Here is an 18,825-nt window from a genome sequence, read left to right on the forward strand (position 1 = left end):
AAACAGAGGGTTGTGGGTTCGAATCCCAGCTATGGCGTAATTTCCTTCAGCAAGAAATTTATCCACATTGTGCTGCACTCAACCCATGTGAGGTGAATGGGTACCCGGCAGGATTAATTCCTTGAATGCACGAGCGCTGAAAGGCAGCTCAAGCTAAAGCCGGGGTAATAATAATAATAAACAATGCGCCTCGGAATAGAATATTTCTAGATAGATGGTGCTATATATTAATGGCATACTCTGGCTGAAATGCTCAGGTGTTGGTGTGAAAGCTCCTAGTTGTATAACACTCATTCAGGTAGAGGTGCTTTGGATCGGTGGAAAAGTCTCCAAACTTTGAACAACATTATCCGGGGTTCATATCCTACCGCAGCACTTGCATCTTTTGACAATTTATTAAACCGCCACTCTCCTCCCAGGTATAGTAGTAAATGGGTATCTGGAAGGAAGGAATTTTTTGAATTTTTGTGCACCCAAATCAAGAAAGTATTGTCTTGTCTTTCCGTTAATGCCCACAATCATCATATTATTTATGCCATACTAACGACAAGATTGACTTGACGTGCTAAACCGCTGGTAATAATACAAGGTCCATCGTTTAATGTGTTGGGTACTATGTTGTCATAGTAATATGACAGGGTATTGATTACATGCATTGATATTTCTAGTTATGAATGTGTGACATGGGCTCTGTTTCATTATATGACAAGATGAAAACTGCTAATATGCCTGTAAGCAGCCTATATAAGTTACCAAAATTGTGGCATTCGATTGGCTCAGAACAGATTTGTCACAGCATTTATTGAAAAGAAGCTTAATGATTGGTTTGTGTCACTGATGTATTTCTTCTGTACTTGCTGCAGGCACAGACTTTCTTGAAGCTATGGCAAAGGTTTGAGGTACTTGGCTTCCAGTCGGAGGACATCAAGAGGGAACTCATTCTCCATGGCAATGACGAGGAGAAGGTTCTTGATACCCTGACTCGATGACATCCATCATCGTCATCACCATCATCGTCGTCATGATGCATGAAATCACACTGCTAGCTATACAGCCTCGTGGGCGTTTTAACTTTACGCACGACAGATTCTCAGGTGCTAAGTCAGCTACACATAGGGATCTATCATTTAGCACCAGAAAGGATCACTTGTGTGTGTTAAGTCATATGTAAATTACAAACATCTTTATGAAACACTCACCCGGTATACAGCCCGCAGTGTGCATTTAGCCAGCATTTATTGCATTGTCACTGCATTGCATTACGCTGCACTTTTCCGGTCACGATTCAGCTGCATTTAACCTTGCACGGCAAGTAATAATAATAAAAACAATTAAAAAAAAAAATTAATTAACAGCAGCAACAACAATAATAATGTAGGGTAGTTTTAGTGATCACATATCCATCTTGTAAAGATTACCCCAGCTATAAGAGCTAGTCTATCAATTCCGGTGCTCACACCGCTTTTTTTAAGCAATGCTGCTACAGTATACAGCCGTCAGACTAGATTTACCCAGCATTCATTGCTATAGCAGTAGTTTTTACAGTGATTGATGGTGCATCGTGCAATCTATCACCATTTGCCATCAATAGCATTCCCAATCATCATCAGTGATAATGTCTGAAATGGGATGATAGTCACACATTCTATCTATCTCTACAAGGAATTAATTGACAGAGCCTGTGTGAGACAGTTTACAAATAGTGCACTTAAGGACGTTCCACAGTTAAAGTGAAATCCATGTCATTTTCACCAAACTTTGCACATAGATACTTTAGAACCTTAATATTTGAAATATGCAAAAATTAACATAGGTCCATGTGCTTGATTTTTTGCTATAGAGCTTCAAAGTTCACCCAAAGTGATGTTCTTAAGAATTGCGCATTCAAAAGAATTTGGCATTTTTAGACCGCCCAAGATTACTACAATGAGTTTAAACCTCCATTACTCAGTCAAAATACATGAAAAAGTCATCAAATTTCGCAAGAGAGTTAATCATTGTATTGTTAGAATGGAGAATCTATTAATAGTGCTATTTGTTTGCAATTTTAAGTTTAACAGCACTGTCAGTTCTTAAAAATGGCGTAAAAGATAACAAAATCCCAATCTAAAAAATGTAAAATTTCAGTAACAAACTACAAACGTACAATAAATGCTGCACTTTATTCAAAATCCATGTCATTTTCACAAAAATTTGCAGAGTTGTAGAGGAAGGTATACCTAAGAGGTACAAACATTAAAAAATAGGGGTTCATGTGCTTGTTTTTAAACTATCAGCATTTTTATTAGAGCAAATGTGCTTTTTAAAACACCAAAAATGGGCCGAATGCTTAGTATCTATGTGAAGAAAAAATCAAAACCACTCTACCATTCATTCAAACTCGGGGTAATATTCGTGATTCTTGGCAGCACTGCAGAGTAAAGTATTTTGAAATTATAGAGAATATTTTTTTGAATGGTCCATGGAATAATTCAATTTTTTAGCTTCATGAAATAATGCATCGGATCTGCAGTTAAAGTGCAGAAGATGAGAAAAATCAGCTCATACCCGCAGCTAATTAATCACCTGTTCATCCATTGTGACGTCAGCGCGCAGAGTGTAAACTATGCGCAGATCATAATGCGCACAAATATAACTGTGGAACGTCCTTAAGTGCGTGCTTGCATTGCCAAATAATGAATGATGTGCGAGAAGAGCCAATGGATATACCGCCTTAGGTCTGCAGGACCGAGTGCGTATATCCATTTGGCTAGTCGAGCACAGAGTTCATTATTTAGGTCCTCAATGCACAAGAATGCATGCATTGTTTGTTTTATACAACCCTCCCCCCTCACCCATGTCACTGAGTTCCCCCGAATGCTATATTTGATCTAAATTCTAGTTGTATCCCCCGAACAGAGTTCAGAGGATACTATGGATTTGGCCTCGTCGTGCCGCCGCATCCGCGCCGCCTCAGAGATTTCCTTGTGAGCGCTCTATCAGCTGCATTTCTTCTCCGATCATCTTCAAATTTGGCATGAAGGTTGAGTATGGTATAGCAAAGCCGCCTATCGATTTTGGTGTGGGCGGAGACATCGTTGCCATGGTAACAGGAGTTTTTGTGGAAATAGCAGAGTTGTCCTTGTGAGCGCTCTACCAGCTGCATTTCTTCTCCGATTTTCTTTAAATGTGGCATGAAGGTCCATTATGGTTAAGCAAAGCTGCCTATTAATTTTGGTGTGGGCAGAGACATTGTTTCCATGGTAACAAGTTTTTGTGGAAATAGCAGAGATGTCCTTGTGAGCGCTCTACCAGCTGCATTTCTTCTCCGATCATCTTCAAATGTGTCATGAAGGTCCATTATGGTTAAGCAAAGCTGCCTATTAATTTTGGTGTGGGCAGAGACATCGTTGCCATGGTAACGAGTTTTTGTGGAAATAGCAGAGATGTCCTTGTGAGTGCTCTACCAGCTGCATTTCTTCTCGGATCATCTTCAAATGTGGCATGAAGGTCCATTATGGTAAGCAAAGCTGCCTATTGATTTTGGTGTGGGCGGAGACTTCGTTTCCATGGTAACAAGAGTTTTTGAGGAAATAGCAGAGATGTCCTTTTGAGCGCTCTACCAGCTGCATTTCTTCTCCGATCATCTTCAAATGTGGCATGAAGGTCCATTAAGCGAAGCTGCCTATTGATTTTTGTGTCGGCAGAGACATCGTTGCCATGGTAACAAGAGTTTTTTTTGAAATAGCAGAGATTTCCTTGTGAGTGCTCTACTGGCTGCATTTCTTCTCCAATTATTTTCAAATTTGTCATGAAGGTCCATTATGGTAAAGCAAAGTCGTCTAATGATTTTGGAGTGGGTGGAGACATGGTTGCCATGGTAACCATATTTTTCTGGAAAATTTGGTTAAACCTGCACTCTGACGTCAGAGTGCAGGATAGTGCATTTTGGATGCCATAGTGCAATTCGCTGAATATCACGTGATCCGATTTGGACCAATCGGGGGAGCGTTTCATCAACATTTTCATCCGACAAGTTGTCAGATCTGACATCTTTCTCTGATGTTGATTCGCTGAGAGGTACTGTTACTATGGTAACTGTCGAATAAAATGGGACTTGTCGGATAAAATGTCCGACAAGTCCTTTCATGAAACGCTCCCCAGATTACAGAACATTTTTGGGAGTTGTATAATATATGCAGCTTTGTAGGAATAGGTGTTTGTTCCTCAAGTGCATGAATTACTGGATCCCTGATTCGGTCGATTTGACAGTTGTAATTCAGTTTCACATTGTCAATCAGTTTTACAAATGACGGTAGAAAAAAATGAATCTATTCATCTCGACTTACTTTTTATAAAGCAGAGAACAGTTTCACGTCAAAACCGGTTCTTCAGCTTGTCTGAAGTTTTACAAAGGAATTCATCCTGGCTCCTCACACAGCATATGCACATTCTTCAGATTTTCATTATTCACATGTTCGTAATATGGTAACCCTGTCACTTATACTCACAATATTATGTATAATCAGGGAATAATTTTCCTGGTATCGCATCGCGATTTGCTCCACATTAAGTCTTTTGTATAGCATATTTTTACATAGGACTGTATATTACTTAGTTGAGAGCTTTTCTCTCATGACCAAAAATGCTAATTCAAATTTGTAAAGCAAAATTATTCTACTCCTTAATTCTATAGAATAGTATTGATTAGGAGTAAGTTTATTGAAGTGTTTTTTTATCCTTGATTAAGGCAACTGTAAGGTTGTACTTTCCATACAAAAGTAGAACTGGTATCGTTCATGTGTACTAAGCGATCACATCGATCATAAAAACGTCTGGTAAGCGAAACGATTATCTGAACAGTTAAAATGCACTCGTTCTGCAAGTGATTTGATACGATTTCGAGCATATTTTACCTTGCCGTATTCGATATGCATACGCCTATTGATATGAAATCATACATGTAACTCCTAAAATTTCCTGCGTCCATATCAGGAGATATTCAAGCAATATTGATACCATTCAAAGAAGAAAAGAAATGAATGAAAATTTTTTTTTTTTGGTGCGATGAATAGTGTAGACAGGTTGTGACACAAATGCCGGTACATGTATGTGTACAAGTACCCTGTCATTTTCAAAGGCAGTTTGAAATAGGTGTGTGAGGAATATTGTGTATGTACCTTCTTGTGTTGTTTCAAAAGACAGGGTGGGGGCGGGCACTGGCGTAATCATTGCGTCACACCTATTGTTCCACCCCCCCTGAACAATAGATGTGACACAAGGATTTACGCCCGGGGGGGGGGGGGGGGGGGGAGGTATAGCAGAATATTTCATAGTATACAAACAGTGAATAGGCAGCGATTGTATGTGATTTTGCTGTATGTGAAAGAAAAAGGCATTCAACAAGGTAGTGCTAAGTTGAATAGATGCGAAACCCTGTACCGTACTATTCTCGTTGTACGTACAACACCTTGGTAGTGAGTGAAATTGTAAATGCAAAGTGGTGAAGATTAATAATTTTTGTTTGTGCTGTATTCCTTGAAAATGAGGTAAATCCCTGAGCAGCATGCCTAGCTAGCAGTGCTTCGAGCTTATCCCTACAGCAGCAGTGTGCGTTTAGCCAGTAGGCCTATGCATTTTTGCAATTGCATTTATCTGCAATAGAGCAAAGAACAGAATCATACTTGTATTGTGACGTCACCTATTATGCAACGGTACACTTTGGGTGGTAGGCTACATGTAATGTATGTGTGCAATGGTATAAATGTTATACAAACATCCTCCCATTTGCTCTCATACAACAAGCTCAGCAGGCATACAATGCAAGCATATTGAGACAGAAACAAAATAATATAACGAGTAGCACTACCAATTTGAACAGCATGATCAGAACGCAGGGTTATGAAAAGCAAATATATTAATGACAATATAATACATTTCCAGGGAAATTATGGACTCACATACACATCCATGATTTTGATAGGGAAAATATATGTGATTTTTCCACTTAAAATATATTTAAAGCAAGCGTTTTTGTCTCATTCATTGACATTTGATGGATTCGGTGAAATTGTTGAGTGAAAGTACTATTTTTTTTAAAGACCAGGATGGTACGTGTATATGTGTGGACATTAAAATGTATTTAAACTTTATGATGACCAGTTGATATGAAGATAATTTCGCAGCATGAATGATACATTGGATCTGGGAGGCTTTTGTTTATAGTATAGCCATGTTTTAACACCCCTAACTTTTGAAAATTAAACAACCAAAAAAAAAGGTTCAAGTACCAGTTAACATTATTTCCTCATACAGTGATATTCCTACAGATTGGCTTTCCAAGTAGCACGCGGTTTCATGAGTTTTATCCAGATTAAATTGTTACATGAGTAGTAAATATATGGCATGAACACTTTTTATATCCTGGACATTTGAGCTATTGTTGATTTATTGTCTTGTCAGTTGTTGGTCGATGATACATGTTTATTTAATTAAAGGGGAATCCAGCTTAGGTCATAATATGTTGTGTTTGAAAGGAGAAAAAAAATAAAACAGAATGGTGAAAGTTTGAAAGAAATCGGACAAGCAATAAAAAAGTTATGGCTGTTTTAAAATTGAGATCTCTAAGACTGTAGATTGCAAATTGGCAACTGGGTAATTAAATTATGACAAGGGGCAAGGACAACTTTCCCATATGCCATGTACTTTATTATCAGGGATTTGTGGTTTTCTCCTAAGTACCCATTCACCTGGGGCTGTAATCTGAATATAACCCAGGTAGTATATTGTTTTATGTCCTAATGAAAGAAAAATATAATTTGAAGTAAAACATTTGAAAAAAATATAATTTTAGTCATTTTATGTATTGGAGTACATGGAAGCGTAGCCCTTGCCTTACATCTCTATGACATCACATTTGTTGCCAATTTGAAATCTCCAGAGGTATAGTGATTACCAATATTCACAACTTTTAAAAATTTATAACTTTTTTTATTGTTTTTCCCATATTGTTCAAGTTTTCACCTATCAACTTGTCTGATTTTCCTTTTTCCTCTAAAAGCAAGTTTTTATTTGGGTTGGATTCCCCTTTAATTGCACGTGGGATATTATTACTAAGAGTTATGAACATTATTAATATTTTTCAGCCCTTTTATATATATTGGGTATCAAAGAAAGCTGTGGCATTAATAACATAAAATCACTTGGAATGTAAGTAATATCAGCTGATGTAAAGTACTATTAGAAATATATTACAGCTAGTAGAGACAGGGCAAGGGAGTCAAAGTTTATTTTTACATATGAATAGAATTGGTCACTTCATTTACTTGATATTTGTCTTTTTCAAAAGCTGGCAGAGATTGGTGGAAAAGGCTGTGGCATGGATGCCATCTTGTTATTTCATTTTGACTTGACATAAATTTTCAGACAAAAGAACTGTCATGCATGTAAGGTAGGCCTACTTACTAATGATGTTGGTTAGATGAGCTATATTTTCCTTCAACTTTATGAGTCCTTTTGTTTAACTCAATCATGAGGCTGTGAGTTCACACGGTATACTCAGTGTGAATGAGATTTCCACTTCTAAGATAATTAACAAATCTTTCCTGGTGATTTTTTTGTTATGTCATGAAGTTGCATTGGCATTTCGTCGAAAGGTACTATCAGTTGTACTCGTCATGTAAAAGATAGGGGCCCCATATTCTAATGTCGGGATTAATTTACACTCTGGTCTAAAGTTGTGGTTTAACTATGGAAAGCCAATTGTGATACAAATCTCTAACAGTAGAGATTCAATGTATCACCTCATTTGACTATTAAATCATTCTAAAATTGCCTGGGAAGGATTCATAAACAGTCTTCTTCAACATTAAATATGCGGGAAAGAGCACAGTAAACATAAGAAACGTACAAGATAAATGCAAACTTTTGACATGTTTGGCTTCCCATGGTTGTAGCACAGAGTTAGAACATTGTCTCTGTTAAACCCGACCTGAGAATACGGCCAGGGTGTTAATTATGATTTTCACGAGTGCAGGATTTGTTCTCTCTCCTGTAACACTTCTCTCATCAGCATGATATAAAAATAATACACATCATTGCAGGCAGAATTACATGGACAAGCTATCTTTGGAACAGTTCCAACACCCACAAGGGTTGGACTGTTTCAAAGGTACAAGTGAATGTTATACTAAAGCTTTGGCCCAGTCTTTCAAAGAGTTACCATTGATCCGATCAATCACAACTATGGAAAGTCAGAAACATCAACATATAAAATGCATGTTTGTTCAAAATGTTTCATAGATAATTATGCTAGATACTCATACATTCATCAATTTCTTTAAAATTGAATTTGCTTCTCTTTGTTTATAAAGGACATGGTGCGAATTTCCAGTGAAAAAAATACGACATGGATGGATTTCCATACTGTTGAGGTTGATCGGATAAATCTTAACTTTTTGTAAGACCGGGCCCATGGGAGCGATTCATGAAAGGACTTGTCGGACCTTTCATCTGACAAGTACTGTTTTATCTGACAGTCACTATGGTAACGGTGCCTCTCAGCCAATCAAAATCAAGAAAAATGTCAGATCTGGCAACTTGTCGGACGAAAATGTTGATAAAACGCTCCCCAGATCAGGCAGATCTAAAGGATGTGTATCTCATATTTTATAAGAAAGTGGTGTGAGTCTCTGTTTAATTAACCATCATCTCAAAACGATAGAACTAGTAGAACAAGTCATTAATACCAGTTATATTGGCAAATTTCATGTTTGCAGAAATATATGATTGGTCATGTTATAGATATTGGCCAATCATTTGATAAGGATCCATAACGGGCCTGATACATATCCCCATTTTATAATGTAGAATATCATACCAATTACACTTTACCGATTTGATACTAGTCAATTGTGTTAACCAAGAAATTTTTGTGTGAACAATAATAATAATAATGATAATATGTAACATTTACATAGCGCATACATTTTTAAGTGCTGTAATTGTGTATGATTGTATAGGGATTATTTATATCATGATTATTTGTGGATTCTGCACCTTTTGGATATTGGTTTCCATTTTTGTCATTGAATAGTTAAGGTATTATTAAGTTGAACAAACCCTTTTAGAAAAAATCTTGAATGTATGACCAAGCATAAGTAATAGGTTGTATGCAGTAAATCCTGTGTTATGTATTAAAATGTAATGTTTTATGAATTAAGTTTTTGTCATTCTATTCAAATTCATCTTTACTCTTTTTTGCTAACCCACCCCTTCTCCCCCAAAAGAATGGAACAATGTATAACATATATTCTGTTTCTTTGATATCATAATTTGCCATAAATTTTCCCCTTGTTAGGAACTTCCACAACACTACTTAGCAAAATCTAATTATTTTGCCATAGTGCAAAAGTATGTTACAGGAGTATTTTATCATACATGTAATTTTTTCTATTTCTGCCCTTTGTATTTCATTTCCTTTTATTATTCACTCAATAGGAATGTTAGGTTGGTGGGAGAATTTGTAATTTTTTGTTACCATAGCTTTTTCGTAGTTAAATTATCATTTACCCCTTTCCACTTACAACTTGATATAACCCTTCATTTGGAATGCTACATAGTTGGGGGCATTGCTAATATTTAACTTTGGTTTCTTATGGTTTTTACCTTTTTCCCCATTTTGATTGAATACTATTAAATTTCATGCTTATTGCAATATATTTTCTGTAGAAAATTCGTACCATTCATGCTGTAAATTATTTGAAAGATTTATATATCGTAATTGTGTAATATTACATGGCTTTAATAATAAATCCATTAAAACATGAAAAAAAAATCTAAGCGGTCATACAGAGTTTGTTTTTCGTTTGTGTATTAACTATATTTGCAATTCAAACTTTACAATATTTGTTTGATAATTCTCTACTCAAATCGAGCAAATTTGTGAAAGAGACGATGAGAGAGAAGGGAAGGAAAGAGAAAGAGAGAGAGAGTAAAGGAGGGGAGCAGAGGGAGAGAGAGGGGGAAGAGAAGTGGCATAATTATAAAGGGGAAAGGGAGAGGAGAGCATTAGATAGTGCACAGAGGGAGAGAGGTTGAAGGACCTTCTTTCATAGACCTCGATCACGTTGTTGACATACGGCATGATAATCATAATAAACTTTAATCATCTTCAATTATTGAATACCCGGAAGGGAAATATTTGTTTATGGCAAACTATTTGGTCTCTTCCTCTTCATGGTTCAATAATACTTTAACATTGTCTTTTTACTCATGGCAGTGACCTCTACACACATCCACAGTTGTCTTCATTGAAATGCCACAGTCACACAAATATATAACGATATTGGGTGATTAAGCTCAGTGTTCACCTTTTGGTGTTGGTGTTAGGTCAATTGTTACATGAGTGTAACACCAAAGAAAAATGAAATTTGTCCTGAAAAGTCTCTTACTAGGTGTTGAGCCGTTAATGTGATAATCCGAATTTTCTTTCCAACACCAACGCCAACACCGGACTTTAAATCTCTCATTTTACAATGGTATACTATCGGTTGGATTTGATTAGGTTTGGTTTGTGTGACTACTGTAGTAATACGTATCATTCACACATCCCAACCGATACCAGATCGATCAAAAATATATTAAATTATTTTGAATAACCTACAATCGATCGATAATGGATATAAGAGGATGCGGTTAAAAAATGTTAGTCTGGCACATAATATAATCCTTCTTAGTTGAAGAGGTAATCCCTTGAGCATCTCTTTTCCATGCTTAACTTGCCGAATATTGCTTTAAGAAACCCAATTCAACTCTTAAGCTATAGGGTTACACCAAAACCGAATTCTCCCGAATAAACTCGGACCGATTCTGCCCGAAAACGGCCCGATTCGGATAGTTTCGATGGATTCGAATGTTCCCGAATCCCTCCCAAATTTTCTCGCATTCGCGGAGGCCAGAACAGAATACTCCCAAAACCACCCGAATACGTGTACTCGGATTAATTTGCAGCTGATTCGGTTCCGGTGTAACCCTAGCTTTACCGAAAAGTAAAAAGCAAGAAAAGAAAAGAAACATTCTGCTTTGTATATTCTCTCCTCGTTTCTATCAATTGAACCCGTATAGATTTTAGTCCTAGTACGACTAGTACATTAGTCCATTTGTAGAGCGCCATCTCAAGTCCTAACTCTCCACAGTCTTGCAACTTTATCCCATAGAGATAATTACCAGTTTAATAGTATTATAATTCATACTTGCTGTACCATATACAACTTTCATTCCATAATATTTGCCAAGAAGAAATATGTTTTATGTTTCCAGTCATTCTTATTTTTCAAAAGAGATCAAATAGCAATCATATATTAAAAACAATAACAATATTATTATTTCCAGTTGTTTAATATCAGCGTAAATTTACTATGTACTTAGGTCGGTGCCCTTTTAATATATGGCCAATCTGGAAATGGGTCACTGAAAAATTAATAAAAGCAAGATGAGGTTCATTCTGGTTTTCCGACAATTGTTTATTTCATTTTTTTTCATCTTAATGTTTCGTAACCGGATGTGAATCAGTATAATAACATAATTCGGTTTTAGGGTGATTGTGTCAAATATGTGGGACGTATGCATATTGTGAGTGCAAACAGTAACCCCAGTCCCACTTACAATGTCGTATCTGATATTCATTAAAATATTTTTTCTATTTGTAAAATAATGATTAAAAGTAAAAAATAAAAATAAAAATGGGGACTTATAAGTCTACAACATGAAAATATTAGATCTTAGCTATATAATTCTTTTTTATCGATGATTTGAGTATAGTTGTGTCTATCTTTGTTATATTTCTTTGCTCCTCACTTGTGCGCCTTGAGCAGATACCGATTTTTTGAGCAGATTATTATTATTATTAGTGTTATTATTACTATTATTATTATTATCATCATTGCTATTATAATTAAAATTAGTATTATTATCATTATATATTCCAAAATCATGTAAAGTTTTAGTCTTGTCACAAATTCTCAATCTTAACAAGAACATGTATTTTTATGATCTGATATCATGTAAACTGTGTCTAGTTATAAATCATGAACTTCAGGGGGGTGTAGTTTTCAAAGTTATTGAAATTTAAGAAAAAAAACTTTTTTCTAAAACAACAATGTCTCAGAGTGGGATTTTTAAACGATCCTAGAACAGAGTAAGTCGGTCTATGCTGTTAAAGTGAAGGTCCACACAACTTTGATTTGGCATGAAAAAAAAAGGATATGGCACAAGGGGTTTCAATTTTAAGGGGACAGAGCATAGTGTGTGTGTGTGGGGGGTCTTGAATTTCAAGCGTAATACCCAGAAATAATTCAATATCTTACACTTTTCCCCTTTCAATCTCCTTTTCCATTCCTTTCCTTTTCTTAGATTTCTTTCATTTCTATCATGAAATGTACTCACCCGAAAGGTGAAAAAGCGAAATTGTGCTTTACAAGAAAGGTCTTTTTACGTCTTATAAACAGGAAAAGGCGCACTACTGAAAAAAGAAAGAAATTCGTGTTAAATTAATCAAACATATCTAAGAGCACTTATCAGACCTTTGTTTCATGCGGCACTTAACATATATCACAATATCAGGAGCAAAAGCGGAAGTAACACTTGCAACCTGGGGCGGTGGCCGGACCTTTCTATAGGGGGCGGGGGTGGGAGTAACACTGTAAACAGGCAAAGAAATGTTTGTTCTCAGTTGAATACAAGGGGTATTATAGGGACTTAACTATAGATAAACAACTCAAACTCAATTTATGTTCTTGTTTTTTTCGCCGTTCCTTTTTCTTCTAGCATGTCTATTTTCCTATTTTTTTTGTTTACTATACTTGGAAAATCTGAGGGGCGGTCGCCCCTGCCCCTCCCCCTCGTTGCACCACCCCTGCTAAAACAGTTACAATATATACAGAACGGCTAATTGGCAGCTTTAAAATTCGGCATAAAAATATATGAGGGGTGCTCATATCAGAGGTGGAAATGGAACTTTTTACATACATGTATAAGACAATGAGAGTTAAAAGGGTCACCTATTAAAGGTCAAGTCCACCTCAGAAAAATATTGATTATAATCAATAGAAAAAAATCAGACAAGCACAATGCTGAAAATTTCATCAAAATCGGATGTAAAATAAGAAAGTTATGACATTTCAAAGTTTCGCTTATTTTCCACAAAATACATGATTAATTTAACACGAATTTCTTTCTTTTTTCAGTAGTGCGCCTTTTCCTGTTTATAAGACGTAAAAAGAGTCAGTTACATCCAAATGAGAGAGTCGATGATGTCACTCACTCACTATTTCTTTTGTTTTTCATTGTTTGAATTATACAATATTTCAATTTTTACGAATTTGACAATTTGGACCTCCTTGCCTGAACCACAAAATGTTCAAATAATGGAATTCCACTTGTTCAGGGAGGAATGAAACTTTATTTCACATGACAATGACGAGAAAATCAAAATATTTCATATTTCATATAATAAAATGCAAAAGAAACAGTGAGTGAGTGATGTCATCAGTTCCCTCATTTGCATACTGACTGAGATGTGCATATAACTGTTTTGTGAAATGAAGCGAAACTCTACAATGCCATAACTTTCTTATTTTACATCCGATTTTGATGAAATTTTCAGCATTATGCTTGTTGCATTTTTCTCTTTTTATTCAAATCAAGTTTTTGTTGGGTTGGACTTGTCCTTTAAAGAGGTATTATACGTTGAAATCAAAGACGTGTGTTGTCGAACGGGAAATGGACGAATTAATGAAATATTTATCATGTGATAATAGGCCTAAAGTTAAGAAATTTGATATGAAATATTGAGACCTCTCTCCCATCATGCCCATCCCTTTGCATAGCAAAATATTATTCAATTCTTTATTTAGTAATGATGATGTGGATTAAGTGTACTTCTTATGTATCTATCATGTTACCCATTTACAAGCGTGAGTTCATTTTTTGTTGTTGCATTCTTGCATTGATTTTGCTTTGTATGTTGAAAATTGCCAAAAATTAAATGAACCTATAAATCAAATCAAACCAAATTAAATCAAAAATCAAATAAAATCAAATGAAATCATGCATTATTGAATGACCTCGATACATAGGACATACTCAGAGCCTAGTTGAGCTTGTTTGCTGCCAAAAGTTGTATTTTCCTTATTTAAACGTCTAAATTTTCATTACATAATCATTTCATTTATTCCGATTTTAACAAAATCCAAATCAGTAATATTCACTTTTCATTTCAAAATAATCAGTATTTTACTATTTTTACTCTTTAGGCCTATCACGATCTTATAAATGCAACTTTCTAACACGAGCCAATTTTTTTTTGTTTTTGTTCGGCGGGGGTACAAAATTGTTATTTTTATTAATGAGGGGGTGGGGCGAGCAATAGAGCGAAGCGATTGAGCTGTCATGGTATCTCTTTTGATTTTCATTGCTAAAACATTCTGATGCATTCGCCATTTAGCATCGGTATTTTCATTCAACTGCTCTGACTGACTGACCTAAATACTTAGGAAATGGTTGACAAGTCGGGCAAATCTAAATTCGAAAAGGATTTAACCGTCATTTTATTAGTAAAAATGGAATCGTAAGTATATTTTTTATTCATTCAACTGTATTACAAGGGTGGCGCAAAACGACCTATGAATTTTCAAGTAGTAAAAAAGGAGAAAAAAGTAAAGGAGAATGAAGGAGGGAAGAGAGTCGAAAGAAGAGCAAACACATATAGGGATGAGGGTCATGTACCTCTAACTAATTCAATTAAAAGAGAGAGAGGGAGAGAGGGTTGTTTTGCCCCCCCTCTCCTCCCAATAAAAAAACCCTGACGTCACATTCTGCTCTGTATTTGGCAGAGTTAATGTTAACCTATAGGTCCATTACTAATTATGTACATGAACGCACTTTAGACTGCTGTGATCATTCGTCTTGTAGCAATTTCCCAAGTTACCATGGAAACCTTCGAACAAAGTTATAAATGGTCAAGTTGATTAAAATAGCCGTGGATTATTAGAATAAGGTCTCTTGATTGAAAAAAAAAGAGAGAAAGATATCAAATGAGCGGCGGGTTCCGCTGACATCGCGGAAGTGTTGAAAATCACCCCCGCAGTGACCATACGTAATCTACACATCACAGCCCAAATCAAACACTTTAAAGTGCTTTGCCTCTTCATTTACGTGGAGGGGCGTATATCGTGGCCTGATCGTGGCCATGATGGAAGAGAGGGGAAAGAAAATCGTTGGACATTAACGATACACATGAAAGGACGACGGGGGTGGGGGGGGGGGGGGGGTTTGGTGGGCGGCGATTATCTCTTCCCGCCCTACCTATAGGTCTCTAGCCCCCTTTCCCTCTCCATATGTCCTTTGTGTGAAAGGTAATGATGATGACGATGGTGGTGGCGGTGGTGGTGGTGATGATGATGGTGGTGGTGGTGGTGAGAATGATGATGATGATTTTGATGATGATGGTGATGATGATGATGGTGGTGGTGATGATGATGATGATGGTGGTGGTGAGAATGATGATGATGACGGTGATGATGATGACGGTGATGATGATGAACATGATAATGAAATCACTGAAATTATTATCATAATGGTCTAATCGTTATAGCATTGAATGCACCATATATGCTGTAACTTTCAAGGGGGAGGGACGGGCCGGATGTTCCCCCTGGATCCACCAAGTGTCATAAGCTACATAGACCTACATATAAATTGTAATCTTTTTCTAGCACCGGCGTACAAAATAATGGGCATCAGCGGGGGGTGGGGGCGTGGACACCGAAAAAGTTTCACGACCAAGAAAACAAAAAGGGATAAAAAAAAGAAAGAAAGTGGAAAAAAGGTTGAAATGGAAATTGGGAATTTCATTTAAAAAACTGTCACAATTTTTTTTATAAAAAAAGCTTTACTTTTTTATATAAAGTTTGCCCCTTATGAGATGAGTAAAGGACAAGTACACCCCAACAAAAAGTTGATTTGAATAGAAATAGAAAAATCCAACAAGCATAACACTGAAAATTTCATCAAAATCGGATTTAAAATAATAAAGTTATGACATTTTAAAGTTTTGCTTAATTTCACAAAACAGTTAAAAACTTTTTAAACCTCTCCATATTCTTGGTTTATAACGTCACTGCTGAGTATAACCATGGAGCTATTAAGAGCTCTATAATAATAGCTCTATGGTATAACCATATAATTCAGACGATTCCATCCAGTGGTAAGTTATGATTATTGTGTGTGACAAGCAGGAGCGTGGAGAGCGAGGGGGGGGGGGGGTGCATCTCCAAACTTCCAGGTGGGAAGGTTTTGTTCAATAGTCTCTCAGATTTCATGTAGAAATATGAAAATTTTATTATTATATTCTCTGTAAGATATTAGAATTGTGGTTAATATTTTCTTTTCATCCTCATTACTATTGTATTATTATTATTATTACTATTGTCATTATTATCATTATTATTGTTATATTTATCATTATTATTATTATGACTATGATTATTATTATCAATATCATCATCATCATCATCATCATTTTGCGTTTTACATTAGCTTATAAACGAAATGAATTAATTGATAGAAAAGTTGCCCCCTTCCCTCAACAACCCTTCATATGAAAACTTGTCTGTCTACGCCACTGGGACTGTAAAGCGCACTAGACCACGGAAACATAAAAAAAAACATAGCTGGAGTGGAGCGAATGTACCCCCGTATATATCCTTTCCCCTTTCATGATTTTTCATCAGATAAATTCAGCCTATGGTCTCCCACCGGGCGCGGTAATGAGTGCTATCCGTATTGAATTTAAAATTGATGTTCATGCATCAAGTTAGATTAATAGCGGCTCGAAAAAATCACCTTCGGCAACGACAGAAATAAACCCGTCAGCGGTCTTGAACGAAGTTCCTGAAAATAACCTTTCGACAAACGTCGTGAAGACAATATTGTAAAATATGAATGAATGAAGATGTATAAAGGTTATGTCCAATTAAATTGGAGGCAATGTCTTGGTCTTATGTAAAAGTGTGGTTGAAATTTGAATTTGAAGGAAATTCGCAAATGAAAATCAATGTTATTGTTTTGAAAACCTAATCAATGACGCAAAATCAACCCTTCATACCGCTGCCCATTAAGCGTTAACAGTAAAAGGTTACTCGTGGCTGGAAACAGGATTTCAAGTAACCACTATTCATACAAACAGTCATACAGAATACGCATCTGAAATGACTTTTATATGGTGGGGGGGGGGGGGGACTAGCAGTTCTACAATCATGATTAGGGCCTATATGCAGCATTCGCATATCGCGTAATCCTAAGCGCTTCATAAATACTGCGGATTAATGTTGATGAAACTCTGATACTCAAATGCTCAAATTATAGTTGTGCGAACTCCGACACTGTACAACTTGAGGTGTTAAAATCGACACTTGTTGGTGTCTCTAGAGGACGACACTCTGAGGTGTCAGAACGACACCTTATAATGTGAATATAACATGAAAAAGCGTTAAGTAACAACCAACGGTGTTGTAATAACTCCCATGTCATGCATGTGTGTTGAACGATGGCGTGATGAGCCCAATATTTGTTATGGTCAGACATGGCGTATGGGGGCAAACATTCTGAAAAGCTGCGAGCGAGTGAAGCCAACGAGCAAAACTTTGTATCCTTTTATTCTATTCAAAATCTTATTTTGTGATAGATTTGATATATTATTCATGCAGGGAAATATCACGTTTTATCACTTTCCTCTCCTTTCCTTATCTCTTTTTTTTTCTTGGTCTTAAAAATGTGTGGTCCATTGCCCCAAGCCCCCCATCTGCACACCAATGGTGTTGAACCAATACCACAAATTTAACACCAGTATACGGGGAGGGAAGGGGGGGGGGTACATTATGTACACCAGCCAACACCAGAATTTTGATTTGTACTTACATACACTCTAAAAACAAATCAGTCAAAAATGACTGGTTAATAGGGTCAGCTGGGAGCAACTGTTATTCTAGTCATGTTTGACCATTTTCTAGTCACATTTTACTAGAATAGAGTTATTTCTGACTAGAATATATGTCAGAAATGTGATTATCAGTGATTGTCATATCAGTTGCTCCCAGCTGACTACTGGTCTAGTCAATTTGACTGATCTGTTTTAAGAGTGTAGATATGTTACGGAAGCTTAAAAATGCCACCAGTTGTTCAGATAATCATCTCATCATGTCGACATCTCTAAGAAAAAAAGGTGAGATGACGAAATCTCTTGGATCTCGTCATGTATGTATCTTGTACAAGGGATGATCAGATGACGTGATCTTGGATCTCGTCATGTCTACATATCCCGTGGGAGAGATAATCTGGGGAGAGTTTCATGAAATGACTTGTCGGACGTTTTATCCGACAGTTACTATGGTAACAGTGGCTCTCAGCCAATTATAATCAAGGAAAATTGTCAGATCTGACAACTTGTCGGACGAATTATGTTGATGAAAGGCTCCCCAGATGACGTGATCTTGGATCTCGTCATGTCTACGTCACGTGAGAGAGATGATCAGATTACAAGATCTCGGATCTCGTCATGTGTACGTCATGTCTACGAGATCCGAGATCTTGTCATCTGATCATCTCTCCCACGGTATGTAAACATCGGACGAGATCTAAGATCATGTCATCTGATCATCCGTACAAGATGCAGACATGACGAGATCCGAGAGATCTCGTCATCTCATCTTTTCCCCCAAGAGATGTCGACATAACGAGATGATTATCTGAACATCTGGGTGGTACTTTAAGCTTCCATTTGATGTTAAA

At 36.5% G+C, this 18,825-nt stretch overlaps 1 protein-coding gene across 2 annotated transcripts in view; it reads left to right on the forward strand.

Moving 5' to 3' along the window:
• Window positions 1–6,398, forward strand: part of LOC129262339 (ubiquitin-associated protein 1-like) — a 24,383-nt gene extending 17,985 nt beyond the window's left edge. Inside the window, exon 8 of one of the 2 annotated variants that reach the window (XM_054900443.2) lies at window positions 864–6,398. In XM_054900443.2, the coding sequence (XP_054756418.2) occupies window positions 864–989 (126 nt within the window). In that variant the 3' untranslated portion in view covers window positions 990–6,398. The remainder of the gene's footprint in view (window positions 1–863) is intronic. The other variant, XM_054900444.2, reaches the window with a different exon arrangement.
• Window positions 6,399–18,825: the final 12,427 nt, after the last annotated feature.

Source organism: Lytechinus pictus, chromosome 5, assembly GCF_037042905.1.
Source record: "Lytechinus pictus isolate F3 Inbred chromosome 5, Lp3.0, whole genome shotgun sequence".
Classification (NCBI taxonomy): Eukaryota; Metazoa; Echinodermata; class Echinoidea; order Temnopleuroida; family Toxopneustidae; genus Lytechinus; species Lytechinus pictus.